This window comes from Pomacea canaliculata, linkage group LG9 (genome assembly GCF_003073045.1).
Source record: "Pomacea canaliculata isolate SZHN2017 linkage group LG9, ASM307304v1, whole genome shotgun sequence".
Lineage (NCBI taxonomy): Eukaryota > Metazoa > Mollusca > Gastropoda > Architaenioglossa > Ampullariidae > Pomacea > Pomacea canaliculata.
The window spans coordinates 17,203,526-17,226,403 of NC_037598.1; the positions used below are offsets into that span (position 1 = coordinate 17,203,526).

Sequence of the window (22,878 nt, forward strand, 5' to 3'; positions counted from 1 at the left end):
TCATGCAAAACTATTGTTTGTAATCATCAAAGGATATGGTACTAATGATAGTATGATTCAGCTTTCATAAGCTAAATAATTTATTTTTAATGGTGCGAAGAGATAATGGACAATTTCATTCATGACAGGTGAAATGACCACATGTTAAAGAATTGTCAGATGAAGTATTTATTAGCAAGCCAAAAACTTATCATCTCCATGAGAGTGAATGGAGCACCTGGTCAGCAACTGATGTAAACATCTTACAGCATTGCTAGCGAACTGCAAGGCAGAAGCTTGAAATAAAGTTATTTTACTCTGATACACAAAAGTGGAGGTTTGTATATACACATACAGGCTTGTCTCCCCTTTTCACTCACTTTTTCTTTCTGCCCTCATACATGATTACAGACATTTGGAAGGAAGTTTTTTTTTTTTTTAAATGCATCTAGTGACTATACAGGCTATGAACTGTTAAGTGGCTTGCAATGTGTGGGCCACACCATGTGAAAGGTGCTGCCGCTTTTATCTTCCTGGGTAGGAACCCATTTCTGTTGGGTAGGCAGGGAGAGTGTTTAGTTATAGGGCTGTGTGGGCTTCAAACCTGCAAGCTTCTGATCCACAGTTAATCACAGTAACCATCAGGCAATGGAGTCTTTTTTGCATACTTTTGAAAATTATTTTCCAAAGGCCCAGTACCTAAAGTAATTGTTTTTTTAAAAATCATGTTATCGTTTAAAGCCAGGGCTTCTGCTTACGCAAAAAATTGCGTACAGTACGCATTAAAAGTTTGGAGGACCCCTTCAATTTTCGTCAATGAGGTCTCCTTCAAATTTGGGCGAAAGAACAGGGACCCCTTAAAAATCTGAAGAAGGGGTCCCTGGGACCCCAAAGAATTTAGCCTTAGCAGAAGCCCTGGTTTAAAGCTATATCATAGCAAACGTCCATCAGGTGTCAGAAAGAAATGAGGTGTTGATGAAATCTGAATCCAGTGAGCCTAACTTGATGGTAAAGGACTTCACCATTACATTACCAGACAATCCTAATTCTGGGCAAAGTGGTATCATGGTAACTACAAGGACATAGGATTCAATGTTCATTAACCCTAACCATCAAAGTGAAAACATTTTATGGTAACATTTGTAGAATCATCTACAAACAGAAGAAAATCTATTAATCTATATAATCTGCGTCCTCGTACTCCATCAGACTACGGCAATGTCTTGCCACCAATCAGCAGAGCCAGTTTTTTTTTTTTAAAGTAACATTTTTAACTTAAGTAAAAATGGATGTTGTGTCTATAACGGAATTATCTGCAAAAAAAAAGTGTCCACAACACAGAATCTGTGTCCCTCTGTACAACAAATATTTACAAACTGCCTTAAATTCACAAAGAATATAACAAAAACCCACAAAGACATACAGAACACTCAATTATACACAGCACATACTTCCATAAAATTGCATAGCTATAAATTGAGTTTATGAATATCAAATTTTTACATTATCACAAAAAACCATGCAGTCAAGAGAACTACAAATCTAGGCTATTAATCAGTGCTTTTGATGCATTATTATTGAAGGCTACATATAATGTACATATGGTAAAATCTGCACTCTACCAATCAATGTCTCCAAGAACAGCAACTGATTAATGTCAGCTTTGTCACTAGTTCCTTGGGCCAGATACTTCTGAGCAATAAGTAACATGCACTAAAGCCAGCCACCATAAAATGTCAGTTACATAGTAAATGGATGTAATGTTGACAGTCTGACTGGCTGTATGTTGGATTACTGAGCTTTGTAGAATTATATATAAAGCCCTTCAAGAAAAGCTGACTGGAGTCAAAATTTGCAGTAACTGTCACCTCTGACCTACATCAAGCAACAGGTTGGGGACGGTTACTCAAACCTATTTACATGGGTCCAAATCAATATAAACAAGTTTTAAAAAAAATTCCTATGAATTTTCTAAATAATTGGAGTTTTATTTACAAGACAATTTTAACAGCAACATGCTTACAGCAAGACGCTACCTTTTATAATTTTTCTCTTAAGGCAAGAAGGATGGGAAGCAAAATTACAAAATACAAATAAACACTTACAAACTGATTGTTCTGTAGAGACTAGATGTCAAATATTAACCAGGAATACAAAAGCAATGTAAGTTTCAACAGACTATGCAAACATCTCTCTCACACTTAAAAAAAAAACCTTCCTCCCAAAGCTGAAACTCACAATCTCCAAATCCTGTGTTGCAGAAAGATAAAAACTCTTGTAACTTTTAACAAGCATAAAAATAAAGAAATAATGTTTACATGAGTTAAAATAAATCACAAGCACAACCAACATATAAAAAAAGCAAAACTATTTAGGAATGAGTATCAAAGAAACAAGCAGATGATGCTAATATTTGACACTGAATATGCAAACTGCATTATCTGCATGCTCTCTCTCATCCATGCACAAGAACATAAATGAAGTGAGCAAGAATGTAGTGTTAATTAACCCTCTTCATGCACAGGATGGTACAGGCACTGTTCTTATGAACACTGCACACGTGAACATCCACATGCACATGATGCATGGAATCTCCTCACTAACACAGAACTGAAATCTGTATAAACTGCTCTTTAGAACATGGCACACACTGTCCTTAAAACACATGGCACACACTTTGTCCTGATGACCACAAACTGAGGTCCAGCCTGTCAAATACTAAACACAGCGAGGACCAAGGCCCAACCTGGAATGTTACAGTGGAAGCTGTACACTCACTGTGCCTTGCAGCCATTACTTTGATACACAGCCACTGTTGTTTATGAACAATATTCAAGAGCATAATGAACTTACATTTTTTTACAGGAGCAAATGAAACTTTCAAAACAATGTACAAGTCACCAATGAGGCAATACTCGCTGAATCTCTAATATCTACCTATTTCTGCCAATAAAAGTAAAAAAACATAAATCAAATAAAACAGAGTTTCTTGTAGAGATTTTATTCTTTTCCTGAGCCACAAACATAGGCTTTAGTAATAACAAGGAAAACTTGCTACATAACTCTTGTAAAAGGTGTTATTAAAAAGTGCATTGCAAAAATCATTAAGCGAGCACTTCATGGATGATGATAACAAGTTTACATTATCTATAGAATCTGTCAGACTGAAAACAAGAACTACAAGTAACCATGCAGTGGATGTAGTACTGTATATACAAAGCAAGGTCATGGCACCAAGAAAAATGTACCCATTTTTTTTTTCTGGTCAATGAAGAGTAAGGACATGCACAAAAGGAAGAAGGGTATTGATTGTGCTGATACTTTCTCACATCCTACCGTCTGCAGTCACAACATCAATTGACACAACTACCAAAACAACACTTTCAAATACATATAGACAGGACAAAAATGGTCTACCAAGTTGCTGTGCAGTGGAAGCATAAGTGATGCTAATACTCAGCAGTATGGAAGAATGATTTGTGAAGACCATGTTTTCAGAATTACACACACCCAGTGTATTAGCTAGTTTTACTAGATATTTTTTGTGGTGGGAGGAGTGCATTTAACTGTACAAAACACAGGTACCCACACATGCACACCCACCCCAACAAAGATCTACTTGAGAAAATTTAAAAGAAACAGTGATATGCAAAAGGTATAAAGCCTCATCAGCACGAGTCATAAATAACACTACTTACTATGTTTGAAATGCAGGAGGGCACAGCATATTTTACAATTCATTTTGTGAAAGTTTCTATTCTAGCCCCCATTTTCATGTGGCAGCTGATTTTGACATGTTGGGTATGTCAACACATTTCAATTCAGTGACTGGTTTACTGTAAATCAAATCTCAAACTGCTAAAGGATGACCTGAAATGGTCTAAAGCAGGGGTAGCAAACATGGCGCCTTCAGGCGCCTGGTTGCCTGCATGGATCAGGTGTGTTGCCAGTGAGGCATGTTGGCATCTCGCCTGTCTATACTATCATGTATGTTAGTTTATATTAACCACGTAGGTCCTCATATTACTCAGTATCCTTAAAGTAGCTCTCAGTGTGAAAAAGGTTGGTGACACCTGATCTAAAGCATGAAATTACTTTGCTTAACTCTTGGAAACACCACCCATGATAAGCATTAAGTAACTTAATGCCAAATTAATAATAAATAAAAAGAACTGATACAATCATACTAAAACAATTGCTATGGATTTCAAACTAAGCTAGTGATGAAATCTAAGTAACACAAACAGAAAACTACTTTCAGGGAGACAACACATAAATAGAAAACTTGGTGCTACTAAAGTTTTATACTTTCCCTGTTAAGCAATACCCATGTTTTGATTTAAAAGACTTTTATAAATACTGCTTAGCTCAAGCTTTCAGGCTAACATGTTCACTAAGTTCAACTAAAGTGATGTTTACTATGACCCATAGCTCTTATTCACTAATCAATTGCAACATTTTTCTTTGAAAGTATTAACATAAGTACTTCATGTACTTTTACAACTGTTTATCACTATAACATCTTTATAAAAAGTTAGCATAGCTCTAGTAAGAATTATACAAGTGGTAAGAGAAAAAAAAATGAACTGGCTTGATGAGCTTATAATTTGTATAAAGATAAATTGTCAAACAAAGGAGCAGCTATAGCCAGATGTACTAAAATTCACTCTTCAGAGTAATCAGCCCTTTTAAATTTTAGAAAATTGTCTCTCCAATTTACCTGAAGTTTTTTCCCCCCAGCACTTGCCTCTTCCCAAGCAAAAAAATCCTCAAGCGAGATTTGGAAGAAAGAAATAATTATTTCTTCTGTCTTGTTTTATTATTAGAATGAAAGTAGATTTTCTGAGGGTTCATTGTAGTTAAAGATTAACTGCATATAAATGCAGCAGGTCTTGGAAGGTAATTGGTATTGTAAGATGATGACCACACTCTAATTTTTCTCAATAAAGCCTTCTTACTCCTTTCCAAATAAATCAAGCAGCTTAATGGAAGCACAGCTGGTGTTTTTCTTCAAGTTAGCATGTTCTAATGTTTACTACAAGATGATATTCAATCCAAAAATGTGGATCTACTCATAATAATGACAGCAACAAAGGCTGTATTTATTATCAGAATACAAATCAGTAGTGAATGGTTTGATGGCAAACTACCAGTCTCAAATATAAACTTCAGATGGGGGTCAGGGAGGGACAGAAATTAAGCAACAATAGCAAAGCTGAGGAGAGTAGGTATGGAAATCTGGTGCATGCTCTGCATAGATAGCACAGAAACAGGTCAACATAGCACTAAGCACATCAACAGGATTCCCCTTTCCCTCAAACTGCTGCGTAACAACAGGCATGGTGCCTATTCATGTTTACAGAAAAACAGTCCACAATTATTTCAGAATAAGACACTTGGACAGCTGTCCTAGATCACTAAAGGTGCTACCCAAACCCAAATAAAGGAGGCAAAACATCTGGGATATACTGGATCACAAATTACTTGTGTTCATGCCACAGGATGCCTTTGGATACAAGCAGCTGCTTTCACACTAACACAGACCTCTTGAGTACCTGTACAACAGAGCATATGGTATACCCACAGCAACCCCACCATTCACACATGATAGTGTAACATCGAGCTCTTGCAACAGCCTTTCATACTGCCCTGCACCTGTCACACTTCACAATGCCCTGAAGTTCTGAGCTAAGTTTGATGCACCTGGATATGTCTGATTTTATAAGCAAAGCAATGGCAAAAAACTTCATTTTATCACCATGCAAATTTGAGAGCTGTAAAGACAGAATCTTCATCAATCTGTCATCAGATTACACATGCATGTTCATGCCAGGCATGGTTGTCATCTATATTGATTGTAAAAAAAAAAAAGCTAAGTAGCCAAGCACCATAGAAACTGAGGAAGGAATCTTTGTGATGAGCTCCATCCCTGATGTAAGCCTGTACCCACTTTCAAGATGCTGAAGGCATTGGTTTGGCAAGAGTCTATAAAGTCAGCTCGTCCTCGTCACACATGCATGTGCACACACACACACATGCTTTACTATCAGTTCTCTGTGTGCTTGTCATCTGTTTAGAATCACTAATATACGTAAGTGTATATATATAAAAAAGTAAATACATGTAAAGTCACTTTTTTTTATAGGCCTAGATAAAATTACAGATGAAGAAATCTGACAGAAATAAGCATAAAACAAAGCCTTCGAGAGTTGGGCATAAACTTGGCACTTCTTCAGCCTCTGAAGCACTGAATTACAAGACTGGACAAAAAATAACATCCAGTCTTTGGTGGAGAGATAACAAGTGTCTAAATTTTGTGGGGAAAATGCAGTGAACGACATCAGGAAGATGCGACTATAGGACTTCACACACAGAGCAAGTCATCTTTTGTGGTGCATCAGTTGTGCATCTTAGGCTGTCCGCATTCCTAACATGCCCAGTCTTTGAGGGTCAAATGCACAATCTTTGAAGGTTCCCAACACATTTGAACAGATGGTTACCAAGGAATTGTTCTCCCATTCAAGCAATCAGAAATGGGATCATTACCCTTGAAGCAAAATGGTTTACACATCTGTCTGCAGCCTGCAATCACTACTGAGTTGATGCTGGATGCTGTTCTGTCTCAATGTCTCATTTCTGATGCGTTGCTAGCAGATAGTACTGCTCTCCATAGTTGCATGCACCTGTTCCAGCTTGTAGCTTAACTTGTTCTTGCGAGCAAACTCGTCTTCTTCCAAAGCTGTCATCAGCTGAAACCCATATCAAACATTTTTCAGTAATGTGCCAAGTACAGCATTAAACAAAAATATGACATTTGGCTTAAAACACTTAAGACACAGTCTTTAAATCTTAACAATTCAGTCAAACATTTATTATGGCTTAAAAACACATTTACCACAGTGGTTGCGCAAGAAACTCAGAACACAAAGAATTCATTTGTGCACATTTGACGAGCCATAAGAGTATTACAATTTGCTGTCTGCTAAATTTATATAAATAAAACCTCATACTAAAAATAAAATCAAATAAAAGTCACTTTGTTTTCTCTCGCTCCCTTACTCCTCTCTACTACTGATGTGCTTTCTACATCAGCTTGTGCAACCAATCACTTGAATTATCACAATTCATTTACTGCTCCGGATCGGCCAGACAGACCAGTGCCCGTGCCAGACAGGCAGTCAGACAACAGCACATCTACTGCAAGAATGTCCCATGCACGAAGAACTCAGGCACCGCATTTGGACTGATGAGACGCCAGTATTGAGGAAGCTACACAGCAGCCTGGAGGACCTGCGGCGCACAGCATCATTTGTGCAGGAGGCAGGCGTGTCCATTTGAGTGATCGACGAAGAAGAAGAAGAATTTACTACTTTAAGATAGAGGATTGTGCTTGAAAGCATTCTGTAATATCCTCCTCCAGTGGTCAACTGCTTTCCTATATCAAATTCCACCAGCATCTATCATTCCTTTATTCAACTACCAATGTCCTGTGTAAGTTTTGAAAGTATGTGACAAATTTTCCCACACACTTAGAACTGAGAAGTTTTGCAGCATGGAACATATCCTCACCTCTTCGTTGTACTTGCGTGCATATTTGAAGAGTTCCAGCAAGGCTGCATTAGTATTAAACTCAGTATGGTGAATCTGGAGAAAAAAATGTTTGTTCAGCTTAAAAAGTGTATAAGAATCTGGGTGAACAATTTGCGTAATAGTTGAAATAAACCTGTTTCTGTATGTTTAACAAGCAACACCTAAATACATATTTGCTGACTATTATCCATGCACATCAAGAACTTGGATCCCTGAGCACTAGTCACAAGCCTGAACAACCAAATATATCAATGTTGTTGCTCTGTCATTTCTATCAAGGAGATAAATCAATTAAACACGTGCTCTAAAGAAATGACAATATTCCCTTATAAAAACCAGAGTTCTTACTAACATTCATCTTGCAGTTAGTATTTAACACTGATTCTTTAGCATTCAGTATTAAAAACGTGACCATCAGTAATCCAATAAACTGTATGCTAGCACTAAAATGAATGTATCTTTTGGCTCAATTTCTCACCTACACAAAATGTCAGCTTACACACATATGATTCTGCAGTTAAGATGTTGGCATACAATAACCAAAGATTCTTCTAGAAGCATGCCAAATCTCACTTGCTAACAATACAAGATATAATTCTTAGCTATGATCTATTAAACAACACATCTGGACGGACTTCTCATAGTATCAATATGATATATGTACCCTTGACTCCTCTGTCAACATGGCGGTCATGTCTTGGTCACTGATGGCAGGCATCATTTTAATGTCCTGGTAATACCTGTACACAAAGTATAACTTTTCATACACCTGTCACAGTTATGGAGCACAGTTAACCTTAAGGGTAAACCCCTGATGACGATGAACATGAATACATCAACAACATTTTAAAAAACTCTCATTGATGTATGCTGTATGTTAGGCTGAAATATTATCTCAAAATCATGTTAACAAAGACTGGAGTCTACTTAATACAGCTGCAGGATTTAGCATCTGTAAGAGATGGAGATTAAGCACTGAGATTGACTGATGCAGGACAATGACGTCACTGATATAGATCAAATGTGACTGATTGAGAAGGCAGGCAGATGTGGCTATTTAATCATTATTTGCTATTCCTAACAAAAGTGATAAGCTGCCTAACTGGATACATGTACAGAAAGACATTACTGAGGAATATAGCACACAAAAATAAGTCATCACTTACTGAACTGATGTCACCTTCTATGAACCTTAATCATTTATGTTAAAGGATGTAGTCATATTTCCATAGCTTCACCAAATATATGGACAGTCCTATTAGAAATTCAGTCAAATACAGCCTGTTGTCCAGCTCAAATATGTAATTTCAAACTTTTATCTGTTTTCCTTCTCCTTACACATCTATTTATTACAAATGCATTAGAGCAATAGAATGCATATCAGCAAGTAAGTTGACAGCTAAAACATTTCAGGAAAAATGTAGGCTGACAATTAATAAGACATATTAGACAAGGTGTCAATGACAAGCATCCTCACCTCTCTACCCATTGCTTATATCTTGGAATGTCCTTAGCGTACAGAAGTTTGCTTGAAGGCGAGTCTTTACCCAGGCGATGCTCACTTTGAGAGCAGGCATCCATGAAAGTCTGGCCCACCACGGTCAGGCAGGAGTCCACAATGTTTGTTTTATAGATGTCAAATGCAAAGTTCGGATTCTTGATTATGTTCACCCAGAACCTTAGTGGCAAGCTAAAATAAAACCAGAAACCTTTCTTTCAAAAGTTAGTAATTAAATTATGAACAAGTATTTTCTAAATGCTGACTAGAGAGAGATATTCTAACACTTAACAGCTTACATGCACTACAATAAAAATGCAAATCCACTTATTGAATAAACACCTATGGCAGTTTTGGTTCATAGGATTAACATTACTTGTGATTAAACCACTAAGGGCTGATGATGCCTTAAGTGAAAATCAGACTTACAGCTGCAAAGAACATTTACCCAACAAGAAACCAGCATCTTCTTGTAGGTAAAAACTTAATTTTTAATAACAGTAACAGAACCCACAGAGGAAAGGGGAAATACTGCCTGGAAAATGTAGGTACCCTAAACTAAGCTATTCTCTACATGTCTGTTACTCTCTATCAAATTTTAAAGATCACTTTAATAACTGTAATAATGATCTTATGAGATACAATTAAACTTTTAGGTATTAGTGAATTCTATAGGCCTTCAATAACTTATAGCTTGGTAGCAGTTACTTTAGTTCTACACACCAATAACTACTACCATGTACCCATGGTCTACACAAGTGAAGTGTGCCATATACAATTACAACTTTGTGGATTTACCTGTTGGACTTCCAAGTGTGCACAACTTCTGGGTCCTGAATGTTATGAAGAAGAGCTTGGTCATCCAAAAAGTCAAACATGTACTTGATGGCTAGAGGTAGTGCTGAGCCTCTGTGTGCTGTGCTGAAGATTCTTTCAAACAGGTCATCCACAAACTGCTGAAGAGTTCCCTGAAAACAATCAAATATGTGAAGACAGAAAGTTAAAGGAAAAGGCAAAGAGATATGGCTTAGGCTTAAAATGACAGATTCTGACTCAAAATTTTCAGTTGCAAAACAATTGTTTGCTTACAATCATGGCTAAAACACAGACCTTGGGCAATACAAAGGAGGTTTCCATAGTTTGATGTTAAAGGAGGCCATTGAATCAATCTGGCATTAGAGTGAACTTTCAGTCTCCTAAACCAGTGGTTCTCAAAGTGTGGTCCACATGCATATGTCAGGTGGTCCCCGGCTGACATCGTATGTCAGCAAAGTGATCTTTAAATTCCCAGATATGCTAATTAGTCCAGCATTGATTTCACACAAGTTTTAATTTTACTGACGTCCAACTGCTCGTTCACAAAAAATGCTTGGTTACCAGCTAAGTCTTTACGTCACAGCGCGAGCTTTGTGTCATTTAACCGCAGTGCAATTCCTTATTTCTAATTTTCATGTACGATCTGAATACAGTGGACTTGTTGATTTCACTGTGAAGCATCTACTGCCATTTCCAACAACTTACTGTTGCGAGACCGGATTTTCAATACTTGTGGGACTGAAAACAAATAGCAGAAGCTGGCTGAACGTAGAATCTGACATGAGATTGAAACTCTCCAACATTGATCCAGATATTATCACCTTAATATCTCATCAAAAACAACTACATTCATTGCATTAACCTTTTAATTATTAAAGAACTTTGTGAAACATGTAATTTTATGTAAACTTATTACTATGCTATTGTCACAAAAGTACACTGAGTTTTGAATTGTAATGAAACAAATACAGCAATTTAAATTTTAAATTCACGATACAACGTGATTTTAGGCCTCGGTGGTCTGCCGTCTGAAATACTTTGAGAACCACTGTCCTAACCAATTTGGTGAAAAACCCTGGCATCCTGGATTTCAAGATCATGTCGTAAAATTTCAGACCAGGACACTGGTGTGACAGAGGATAAGGTTATAAACAGCAACACAGAGCTTCCCTGTGGCAACTGTATGCTTCCATACGGCAACCAATGCTTCTCACAGATTGCTAGCTGGCCAATTGGCAAACCGCTAACAGTATCCCAGTACAGCTTGACATGCATATGACACATTAGACTTTGTGAAGGTAAGTTAAATACATGTATTTCCTTTGCAACCTGAAATTCTGATTATCATGATTAAAAACATCAGTATCTATCATGTAAGGCCAACTGAGCAGTTCACTTGCCTGTCTCTTTAAACATTCTAAGACAATGCTTATAAACTTAAAACCAACAAAAAACTTGGTACAATTTATGCTTTACATATTTCTGGAGGTAAATTTCTAAACAATATTTCAAAATTCTGCTAATGCTACCTGAATCACTTTACTGAGTAATAATTAACATGGACGTGATCCTGAAATATTTAAAGTGGAAACAGCCAAAGATTTCACTTCTGTCAGCATGGGTTCCTGAATCATATTAGAAACTTATTGCTCTGCACACACAAAAAATCAAGTGCAGGTCTTTTATGATGATGATGGGCCACTTGTACGGTCACTTTTATAAAAAAAAATCAATCTGTTTTATGATCCTATGTCGCCTATCACATGGGATTGGGATGCAAAGGCATTTTGAACTCCTACCACAGAGACAGAAATGTCATACTCTCAACTACTTTCAATACTCTGACAGTCACAATTTAAACACGAAAAATTTAATGCTGGAAACCTGACATTACCTTGGTGACCAAAAGACGAGGCAGGTAAATTTCACTGACCATCTTGCTCCCCCGATCCCCCTCCTTGCTGGGTTCAATGTCATGCTGACGCACCTAATAATCACAATTTGGAGGTTGTACAATGGCATAATGGACCTATTTTATCAAATAGTTAGTGCATGTGTAGCACACACTGCCAGTAATGATTGACAACGCCAATGCAAAGAAATATGTAGAAGAGAGTTATTACTAAAGTCAACGATGAAAAATTAGACAGGAGAAAAAGTGGTGTTATGTGCTTTTTCATGACACTATATATATATATCCCATCAATAAGCCAAAAGTTAAAAAAACAACATACCAAGTGGAAGTGCTTGATACCATTATTATCCACATCTACAGCTATCATTTGTGATGTGACTGTACGAGTCAGTGAAGGACTGCGGCTATAGAAGGACATGTCTGAGGATAAATTTAAAAAAAAAAAAACCCAGTGAAAACATTGTTAGGTGTATCTTCATAAAAATGATTTTATCTAAATTGTCTCGTGTACCTCTACATAACTACCCTTAGTAGTTTCTGCTTTCTGCATATATTCAGAAAAGTTTATAGCATTTTTATACAAGCCTTCAAAGTTCACTCCAATCAATTAAACAACCACAACAATGTGCATTACAAAACAGTCTTATATAGAAATACAAACATAAACTCACTGGTCTTTTCTGACAAGATATAGGGAACCAACTGCTTGGGCTGCAGGGCAACGAATGCTCCATCAGGTACCTGCACAGGACACAATCAGGGACCTCACAGTCTGACATTTACTTTCAGCATTTATATATACACACAGCCGACATCTACATATATCATATCAAAATCAGCCATTGATGCTATCTGCATAATATGAGCATGAGTGGGATTACTCAGCTGTGCAGGTATTAAAATAAGTCACTTCACTTTCTAGACAGCAGTTTAAAATTGATTTCTCCACACACACTCACAAACACTCTCACTCACATAAATACATGCACAAATTTATGCTTAATGTATAGTCAAATCAGGTCTTTACATAACATGTGTAAATCAGTTTGTGTGTAAGTCTGATCACAAAAGCTTTGGATGTACACATAACAAAAATGCATCATACTAACCTGGTAGTGGCCTAGTGTGTTAATTCTTCGACAATCACTTTCCACTTTTGATGTTCCATCTTCATCATGTAAGACCAGACGCTGTGTCTCCCGGTTGGGAAACATTTTAGGTGGCACCTGGGTTTTATCCGTACAAACCCATTCTGGTGGAGGTTGAAACAAAACTGTACACATTGAAAGATAAAAACATAAAGGATATGCATTAACCACCTCTCAAGTACATAGACCCTCTACACTCTATTGCAGCTGTGAGAGAGAGAGACCACAGCAAAAAAAGGAAAAAAAAAAGTTAAAAACTACAAATCTCATATTGTCCTACAATCTCATGAATATTTTTTTTTAACACTAGCTGACTAAAATCTGTCCACCTTCTAAAGTACTGGTCCTTTTGTGGTCCTCCACTCAAGATGCTCTCAGTATAAAGTCCGCATACTTCTACTATGCTTAATAAGAATGGAAAAAAAAAAAATCAAAGCTGAAATTCTAAAGATGGCTACTTCTAGGCATGAACATTTACCAACAGCACTGGATCCCTAGTTCTGAAGATGTTTACCTTGTTATAATTACATATGCATAAGGAAAATGTGCATTAGACTACACCCATGGTGGTATCACTTGGTACAAAACCATGCATGACAGAAGAAAATATTCAGCTCACTCACTATGTATACCAAGAATAGACTTTAGGAAATAGAAATACCAGGAATATCCTTGCAAAGGATAATAAAAGCTTAGCACACTTATGGTGCACAGAACTTTGTTCTATATATAAAAAAAGGGCCCACAAATAGAAAAGAAGAAGAAGAAATGAAAGACTGCAGCTTAATGAGCACATCACATCAACAAACCACCCATGGAACCAAATCCCAGGAAATGCAATCCTGTGCATATTGTATAAAGGGGCACAAGTTCCTCATCTGTTCCAATGTGAGAGATATCCATACTCCTTCCTGTAGAGAAAGTTAATGTCTTACCTAAATCTAGTTCCTCCTTTGGAGGTCTGCTACTGAATGGTGCATTCTTGTAGATGGCATCCAGGATCTTTTCTTTAACCTGGGAAATGGCATCACAGTCCAGTACCTTGACAGGATGGGCTGGCTGAGCACACCGGTCCATGTCCACATCAAGCACATAGAGAGTCTGTAGACATCAATAAAAACATGTCATAGCCCAGCCCTTCTTTATCAACACAGTATTTGAAGTAAGTCAGACTAGAAACTGGTCTCCCTAAAGGCCTATAACATTTCACCAGCAGAATCTGATTATCAGTACAAAAAGCAAGAGTGTGGCCCTCACCATAGCTTTATACTGGATCTGCTGTCGGATGAGCTTGTCCTCACTGAGTGAGTAGCGAGCCTCACTGGTGATGACATCCACAGGACCTTTCGAGGTCTGCTGTTTGATGGCTTGGAAAAGCATGAATAGTGGTTCCCCAGCACATTCCTACGCAAAGATGAATAAATTTTCTAAACCTTTCTGCACATAACTATAATTCATAATAAGATGTTAACCCTTACTTGTTAAAGAGCATTATCAAATACTAGCAGTAACAAAGAATCTGAGCAAAGAACAAGCAAGATGCTAAATTAATTATTCTAGTAAATAACTTGAGATGGTTCCAAAATAAATATATAAATAATATATTAAATAACACAGTCTAAAAGTGCTAGTGTGATTATCTACAAAATGTTACCTTCAAAAATTTATACAAAAGGAAGGTAAACCAATTTGTTAGCATCTTCTCCGCTACAGATTCATTCCTGGAAAAAAAAAAAATTCAATCGCTATACATTTTGCTGAACAGTTATAGGCTAACAAGCTACAGAGTAACTTCAGTAAGATAACAAGGAGTTATTGTGTAGTATTTAGGCCAAAGAGGCAGACTGTGATTTGTGTGATTTTGTGTCAAATAGAAAAAAAAAGCTTTAAAAGGGGGAACAAGTTTTCAAAAATGTGTGCATGGTCTTGACATGCAAGAGAGGGGTTGGCATACATTTATACTCATATATACAATAATGGCATGAAAGTAGTAAAGGTGTGAACACTTGCCTTCGTAGCAAAAGTTTTGGTGTGTTTTTGCTCTCTACTGTCTTTTCTATCAACTCAGCTAGCAGTGTCTTCAAGATTCTGGAAAAAAAGATTTCAAGATTCTAAAAAAAGATCCAGCTATATAATATGACCTGCGAGAATGTCACAGAAATTTTGCAGAAAAACATCAACGAGAAAGCATGTATGAAGAGCAAAGGCAAATTTATGTTTAGTTATAAACTCACATTTAATTATGAATGATAAAACCAGAAAAAAACAATCATCATCTCCACTAGATACATTTAGCTACTTATTAGCACATTTAGCAAGACACAGAAAAAAATCCCTTTTTCTCACTGGCATACTGCTACAAATCCTCTGTTGGACCAAGATAGAAAGGATAACTCACTCTGTAGCATACTCCATCTGTGTCTGCAGTGCTACACTGATAAGTGAGGCCACGTTGACGCGGTCACGCAAGTGGAAACTTTTATTAGATTCCAGCGTTCGAATAAAGATAAGCAGAAAAGTCTTATTGCTGGCAAGTGCCGAGAACTGCCGCATTCCCCGATCCACTATATCCCTCTGATGGATGTCTACCTGTGGTAAAAAAAAAAAGAATTGTAAATGTCATACCTGTTATGGAAAAGGTTACCAAAAAATAACAACAACAACAACAACAAAAAATAAAAATAAAAATAAAAAAACAAAATGAAAATCTATTCAACAAGAGTTATAGTCTACTTAAATTCACTTAACCAACCTGAAGATCCTTTGTGACAGAGTGGTCATCAGCCCCTGGAAACATGATGTTCATGCAGTAGGTACGATAGTCCCAGAAAGGAATGGTCACCTGCCCATACATGTCACTGGTCAGCTCTGTCATGTCTGTCTGCAGCTCTGCAAATGCTGCAAGAAATAACAAAGTTTGTAAAGACTGATCATTGTAAAAAGATTTAACCAAGGTAGGAAAAGATACCGACTGATTCTGAAAGTACATTTTCAGGTATTTATAAAATTATCATGGTCTTTGAGAGAAAAAAGAAAAAGTTAAGGGAGGTAAATAATAGAGCTAAATTACTGTTACAAACACCCAGTCTGACATGCATGCTCTTTCACTCCGCAACAAAACACAAAGAACAGATTTTTTCAGGGCTTTCCTGCTCAATGAAACACAATATCTTTAAATACTTGCAAGTTTCTACACAGGTAAGACCAATTTTATCTCAAACTTTTTTTTCTAGAGAGTGAACTATATATGCATCACCATGACACTCACCTTCCTTACACTCGTTAGCAACTCTGGCTTCCAGCATGTCCATTTGAATTCTCATCTTTTTCATTTTATCATCATTTCTCCTTGATTTGATACGGTAGACAATGCAGACAGCAATAAGCACAAAAAGCAGAAGTCCTCCACCCACAGCTATTGCAATGATGACTTCCTGGGACAGCACCTCTGGCTCTTCATACAACAGGTGTCCTACAAGGAAGGTCAGGTTACCAACAGTCACCTGAAAGAATATGTATGACAAGATAATAAAACATCACACTGGTCTCTGTACAATCATAATTACAAAAGGATGTTTAAATCAAAGTCTGTTAATATAATGTAGCTTAACAGTATTCTACTACTACTGTTTTTAGGAATTGGATTAACACTTTAAATGCAAGTTTAACTATATCCGATCTGAATAAACAGCCATAATAAATTTCATGTTGTGGAAATATGGATGTTAACATATAATAATCAATCAAAAATCAACGTCAGACAGCAAGTATTAATAAAATCAAGTAAACAAAATATTGCATCAAAATTAAAACAAAGTTTAGGAAAACAGTATTGGCCAAATTTTAAATAATCATCTTGTAAACATACTAATATGCTAGAGATATGCCCATGCATGATTATATTTTTATCAAACTAGTTCTGCTATATTACTCTGGACATCAGCTATAAACTACAACATGACTAATCAAATCTGAAACACAAGCTCTTATCTACTCACAATAACTTCTGGAAGGCCACTGCCTTCTTTAGGATGAGGCTGAGTAGGTGGTGGCTTGCAGGTAATCAGGTCTTTTGCAACAGAGACATCAGCACACACATCTTGTCCAATATGCACCTTAACATCCTCATTTCGCAGTGGATTTAGTCGCGTTTTACCCTGTTAACAAAGAGCAGCTTTCAGCATAAATTAAAATGCTTTTTAAAAGTCCAGCTGGATGTGTACGCAACTACAAAACAAGTTCCCAGCAAACACCAGATCACAGATAAAATGGTAAAAGATAATGAAAGCTGCAACTATGGTACACTAAAGCTGTTTTTTCTTTTTTGTTGCAAATACATGAAAATTACAAAAAGCTACAATTAAACTACAATGGTAGGATTCCTTTAAGTAACTGTGTTAGGATAAAAAAAAAAAAGTCAGTCTCATCTTATCCGTAGCAGCTTTAAGACTTTACCAGCATTTGAATTTCCTGTCATTATCACAGCTTATCTTAGTACTATGACAACAATTCCAGACCAGGATTAACAAAGCAATTTTATTAAACTTGATTTACTGACATTACAGTATTATACTATTTTGTTGGAATAAAATTTCACTAAAACCTAGTTTCCATACAATAAGAAGTTGACTAAGATACATTTAAATACTGTTACAAGTCAACATCCCAAATCCACATACCTCAATTACAAGCAGTTCATTTTTCTGTTGGTGGGTCTTTTGCCCACCTTCAAACTTTGCAAACTCTGGGTCTGGATAAATGTCAAAGGTACGATGGTCATCATAACTAAGGTCTGTGAGATTACGTAAAGCTTGCACACCATCCATATGAAAGCCATAAGACACAGAGAGGGGCCTGGTGCGATCTAATTCCTTGTCTACGGGCAATTCAGGCGTCAGACACTTCATGTGCTCAGAATCGTCTTCTGATTTCTTACATGTCTGCAGAAAAAAATTACAAGTATTAGAAGATTTATCTATGTGTATGTATTATTTCTCTGCATGAATAATTTCTCATCTTCATAAACTATCTTCATTTAATCTGAAAATGAAAACAGAATAAAAAAATGCGCTTACATTTTCGTACGGTGTATTCATATACCAAATGATCATACGAGGGGACTGTACTCTGTCCAGATGCTTCCCAATGACACCTATTACAATACCTCCACTGTAGAAAAAAAAACCCCATGAATATCATCGGATTAGCAATCAGTTCGTCAAGATCTTCGAATGTGACCATAAACTGGTTACATGCCACAGGCCATGATTATAAATGACAATAACAATCCAACAATGGCAGTTTCCCTCGTTCATAACAAATACTTTTACGCCACAAAAAATTACTTGCTGACTCGTCTCCCTAAATAGGTTGCATAAATCAGTTCCCCAAGAGCTTCTCAGATCGCCAGATACTGTAGTTCTTTCCTCTACTACAGTATACAACACATACACTCAGCTCTATAGAAGATATATATGCCATAAGTTGTGTACAGTCTATAACCTTGCATGCAGGATGGATGACCAAATGCCAGGAAAAGTTAAATGTATTTCTAGAGAATCCAGTTACAAGCCAACAACTGTTGACGTTCTGTTCGGCCAGCATCAAATGATTGCTGCTTCCTCTCAATCAGTCCAGTTGGTGATCAAGCTCTACCCAACTGGCTGGATTGTTCTTACCCTGCATAGTTATATCTTTTATCATTTGAAATCTTGCTACCTCTTTTCCAACTGCTTAGCTGTCATTTCAACATGTCATTTAGAAAAAAAAATTAAGAAAACATAAGAAATGAAAATGGAAATTAATATAATAATATGATACAATCTCATATCTAAAACCTACTTGCCCCCATCTCAATTCATGACAAACTTATTCACTGATCATTTGTTAACCTTAAATTACACAACCAACCTGCGAATGGATTCTTTGTGGTCAACCCCTGAAATCGTAGGGTTTGGCACATATGTGAAAGTTACAAAGTTAGGGCCCTGGACCTCTGCTTTATCAACGGTCATACTAATAGGATGCTTGGTATTCGGCGGGGCTGAACTGTTGGTAGTGATGCAGGTAAGATTGCTTTCGCCGATGCTGAAATATAAAATCATAGATATAAGTGTTACCAATGATATGCAGAAACAAAGTTCTAGCACTTAGTAAAAGCCATAAGAATAGTAAGACAGAATGAAGACTTGCTGAGAAAACAGTGAGCCCACCAGCTTATCCACAAAAATCAGACTATCCCTATTGTATGCAGTCTAAGCAGACAGTTTGATGAATGCATTTGTGTCTAGTTTACAGGGATTTGTGCATTTGTCTAGTTTACAGTTAACTGTCACACACATTCTCTTCCAGACTGAGACAGCTCACACCAAATATGTGGCCTTGCCAGGAGTAGGATAAAAACTATATAACTACAAACATAGATGAAAAAACAGCTCAACCTGTGTGCAGGAGATAAAACTCACCGAGTAATCTCACGGCAGGGCATACCACCAATGTTGACAGTGATGGAGGTTCCTGCATCCATATGGTGTCCTATAATGGTGACAGATGTTCCTCCATCCATGGGTCCTATTGCAGGAGTTATGCCTGTGATTTTAGGTTCCTGGGCAAAAAGTTATTTGTCAATAACTGTAGCTGATCAAAGAAAAGCAAACCTAGTATTGCTGCTGTCACTATCAGTAACTGGAGTTACATTTTTAAAAAAAACCAAGAGAAAAAATTTGTCCATGTTAAAAAATGTAGTATTGAAGGCATGAACTTTTGCCACAAATTCTGTCTTAAGTCACTATTTTTTTATGAGATTTGGGAGGTAAATATACAGAAGAGCTAACTTTTCATAAAATACTGAAACATTATTACACAAAATACCACAGAACATAGCACATAATGAGTTATTACTTACAACATAGCGAAACATATCTTGGGACACTCCACGATGAGTATTGTTGACAGTAACTCGTACATAGCCAGCTTGAGACTTAATTGCAGCAGCCCCTGTCTCACATAAGATGCTGAAAAAATACATTAAATTAAATTATTCTTTTCTGAATTTTTTTCTCCTAATGACTAGGTAAAATGATAACAAACCCCATGGTCACCAGACTTCAATTACTGTGCTACAAAACAGCAGAACTATCTTCCCTTCTATATCCACCATCTACCCACAATCAAATCCTTTAAACATGCATTAAAAACACATCTGTTCCATGAGCATTACTTCCTACACTGTGTCAATATATCCATGTATAATCCTCATGACAGTGTTGTCGACGTTTCATTGCATGATTCTGATGAGAAGGGTTGTACTGAGAGCTTTCCTAATCATTAAGACTAAGAAGCAGTGCTCAATTAAACCTTTAAAAATAATTTATAAAATAAAATCTAACATTAACTTGACACAAAGAAAAAAATAAAACATAGTTCTGTGTAGTTACTGAAAAAAGAAATTAGTGTTCAGTGCAATGGCTTCTTACAGGAAAGGTGCAGTGAACTGAAGTACTGAGCAGGCAACACCATCAATGTCTACTTCCACTTCCTTGTCTGACTTGCCAAGGTTGTTGCCCTTGATGGTCAGAATGGTGCCTCCTAGGTGTGGACCAGAATGAGGGGAAATCTACACGATCACACACACAAACATAAATACATGAGTACCAATTTACTTTGAAAGTTCTTTGTGGACAATCTAAAACAGAGATATAAAGATATTTTTATTAATAAGAAAACTGAAGTGTGCAAATGCTTGTGTGTGTAAGCAAGTACTTCATATAACTCATGGAAACTGATGGTAAGGGTTAGGTTATGGTTTATTCCTAAGGTTCAGGGTTATGTGAATGAGTGAGCCTTTGAAGACTCTGCAGATCATTTGTCTGATCCTAATCAAATTTTGCTTAAGTACTCCTTTTGTCCACAGGAAGGTCAAATCTATATTTGGTTTGTGTATTTTACACTAAAGCATCTTTATTTTAATGCTTATATTTTAACATATTATGTTACTAGTGGCCTCAAATAAAAATACACAGCATACTGTGACTTTGAGATCACTGATATTAACATAATTTTTTCACCTCATTGACAAGGTCTTGGACCAATCCTTCTTAGACCTAAATTTGAATGTGCTATACGCTGTTCTACATAAGAAAGGAAAGGCTTGCTACCAGTCCAGGTACAGTTCTACTACTGAACTAACAGAAGGGTATAAAAGGATTATATGTTTTTTGCATTATCATCTAGAGGTGGGTGAATGAGAATCATGACTATGTGCATATCATGTGGTGAAAATTTCTATTAATTTTAGGAATATATCTGCTCTTTAGTGACTTGTAACATGTTTATTATTAGTTAATAATGAAAAATGTCATCATTAGTTTTACAATGAAGTGAGATGTCTCATTAAGGTTGAGTGTGAACTAAACTGTTTAATGCCCAAGTGTATGTTTGACATCTGTGTTTCACCCCCTTTCCTCAGCCCTTGACTGGAATTTTCACACTATGTTCGGCTTGTGTTACAAATAAGTTTTCAACATAGATGACCATTAAATACTATTTTAAAAAAATGTTCTTCATGGTTTAGTGATGACACTTATACACTGTCTTCCAGAGAAAGCCTAAATAGCCATTCCATGTAAAATGCACACTTGTGAGCACAAAATATGTACAAAACCATCCGTAGAAAGCTTGGCTTATTTAAAAAAGTAAACTTACACTAGTGATAGTAGGATTTGGGCAGACCCCTGAGCGTGGAAGCCAGTTATCAATATTGTGACAGAAATCAGCTGTAGAGCAGTGACTTTTATCACACCAGCCACACTGATACTTGGGATCCACTGTGAAGCACTGACCACAGTTGCTAGCCATGGACGAGCACTTATACATGACAACTGTTCAGAAAAAAAAAGAAAGAAAAAGTATCAGCTGAGGCCAACTATTATGTGCACACATAGAAAGTTGTACAAATGAAAATTCTATTAAACTTGAATTTAAAAAAGCATCCAATTACTCAAATGACACCACCACCAGTGTTTTATTCTGCTTTACAGTTATTATCAGCATATAGCTTCTAAGTCCTACTACATGCTGGCAGTTGCTGAAACAGAATTTTAATAACAATGCGTTTACACACTCTGTACAGAAGGCAACTACAGCACATGCTTATCCTAACAAAGTAAAGCTGACAAACATTACAAAACACCACTCAGGTTCACCTTGCAGACTGTTGGATTGTCAAGTGGATGGTGCCATCCCCCACAAAATTTTAAATGGAACATTGTGCAGACTGACATTACGGTAATAGTCAAACTGCAAAGAAAGGTATACACATAAATCATTTTTATTTTACCCCTTATTTCAGAACTAAATATGTTGTTTTTCAAACTGGGGCAGGAATTAAAAAAAAAGAAGCAAAATACTTATTAAAATTGAAGCAAGAATCTTGTTAGGCTTTATACATTAATGAATGACCTGTTTTCCTCAGACATATACTAGTAAATGAATGTACTACTTGAATTGTATATGTTGTGCTTATGTATGTTTATAATATGCTATATGTTGTATTCTAATGTCTACATAACACACATTAAAAAAATCCAAACTTGGAAACAGGAAAAATACTTATTCACATTTTTGGATTAGTTTGTCTGGTCTAGGAAAGATATTAGGATTTCTAGGAATAAGTTATAAATTTATTTTGATTTGTTAAGAGCCAGACTTCTATGAGACCTAGAAATAAACTTACCTCTCCTATACAGAATTTAGATATTCACAACAAGAAAATGCTTAGATTTAAAAAAAAACAAAAAGACCCAAATGGTCAAAATGCAGGCCTAATGTGCTGATCTTTGCACAAGGAGGAAGTAAATAATTATAATGTTGGCACAATCATGGCTTCTCGAATGGCATATAATGTTCCAGACATTTCAGAAACTTTCTTGTTT

General features: G+C 36.5%; 1 protein-coding gene across 2 annotated transcripts; it reads right to left on the reverse strand.

The window, feature by feature from the left end:
- Nucleotides 1-1,238: 1,238 nt before the first annotated feature.
- LOC112572528 (plexin-A4-like) lies at nucleotides 1,239-22,158 on the reverse strand. 2 transcript variants are annotated; one of them, XM_025252250.1, is made up of 25 exons: nucleotides 22,150-22,158; nucleotides 21,650-21,825; nucleotides 20,422-20,561; nucleotides 19,851-19,959; nucleotides 19,411-19,550; nucleotides 18,857-19,033; nucleotides 18,022-18,115; nucleotides 17,626-17,886; nucleotides 16,945-17,103; nucleotides 16,215-16,449; nucleotides 15,699-15,844; nucleotides 15,345-15,535; nucleotides 14,957-15,034; nucleotides 14,601-14,667; nucleotides 14,204-14,350; nucleotides 13,882-14,047; nucleotides 12,908-13,050; nucleotides 12,470-12,539; nucleotides 12,118-12,218; nucleotides 11,778-11,870; nucleotides 9,866-10,035; nucleotides 9,047-9,259; nucleotides 8,234-8,309; nucleotides 7,549-7,623; nucleotides 1,239-6,728 (listed from the first exon to the last, which is right to left on the reverse strand). In XM_025252250.1, the coding sequence occupies exons 2-25, from the start codon at nucleotides 21,818-21,820 to the stop codon at nucleotides 6,627-6,629; spliced, it is 3,324 nt and encodes a 1,107-aa protein (XP_025108035.1). In that variant the 5' UTR covers nucleotides 21,821-21,825; nucleotides 22,150-22,158; the 3' UTR covers nucleotides 1,239-6,626. The 2 variants fall into 2 exon arrangements, with proteins under 2 accessions (XP_025108035.1, XP_025108034.1); XM_025252249.1 differs by having other exon boundaries at nucleotides 12,908-13,071.
- Nucleotides 22,159-22,878: the final 720 nt, after the last annotated feature.

Bases quoted from the DNA above. Each gene is read 5' to 3' on its own strand.
- LOC112572528 (XM_025252249.1), bottom strand. From the start codon at position 21,820: ATGTATAAGTGCTCGTCCATGGCTAGCAACTGTGGTCAGTGCTTCACA. The intron at 19,960-20,421 runs GTAAGAAGCCAT...GTATTTTTTCAG, and splicing joins CAGTTCACTGCACCTTTCCT to CATCTTATGTGAGACAGGGG. The intron at 15,035-15,344 runs GTGAGTTATCCT...CTTTTTTTCCAG, and splicing joins CAGATGGAGTATGCTACAGA to AATCTTGAAGACACTGCTAG.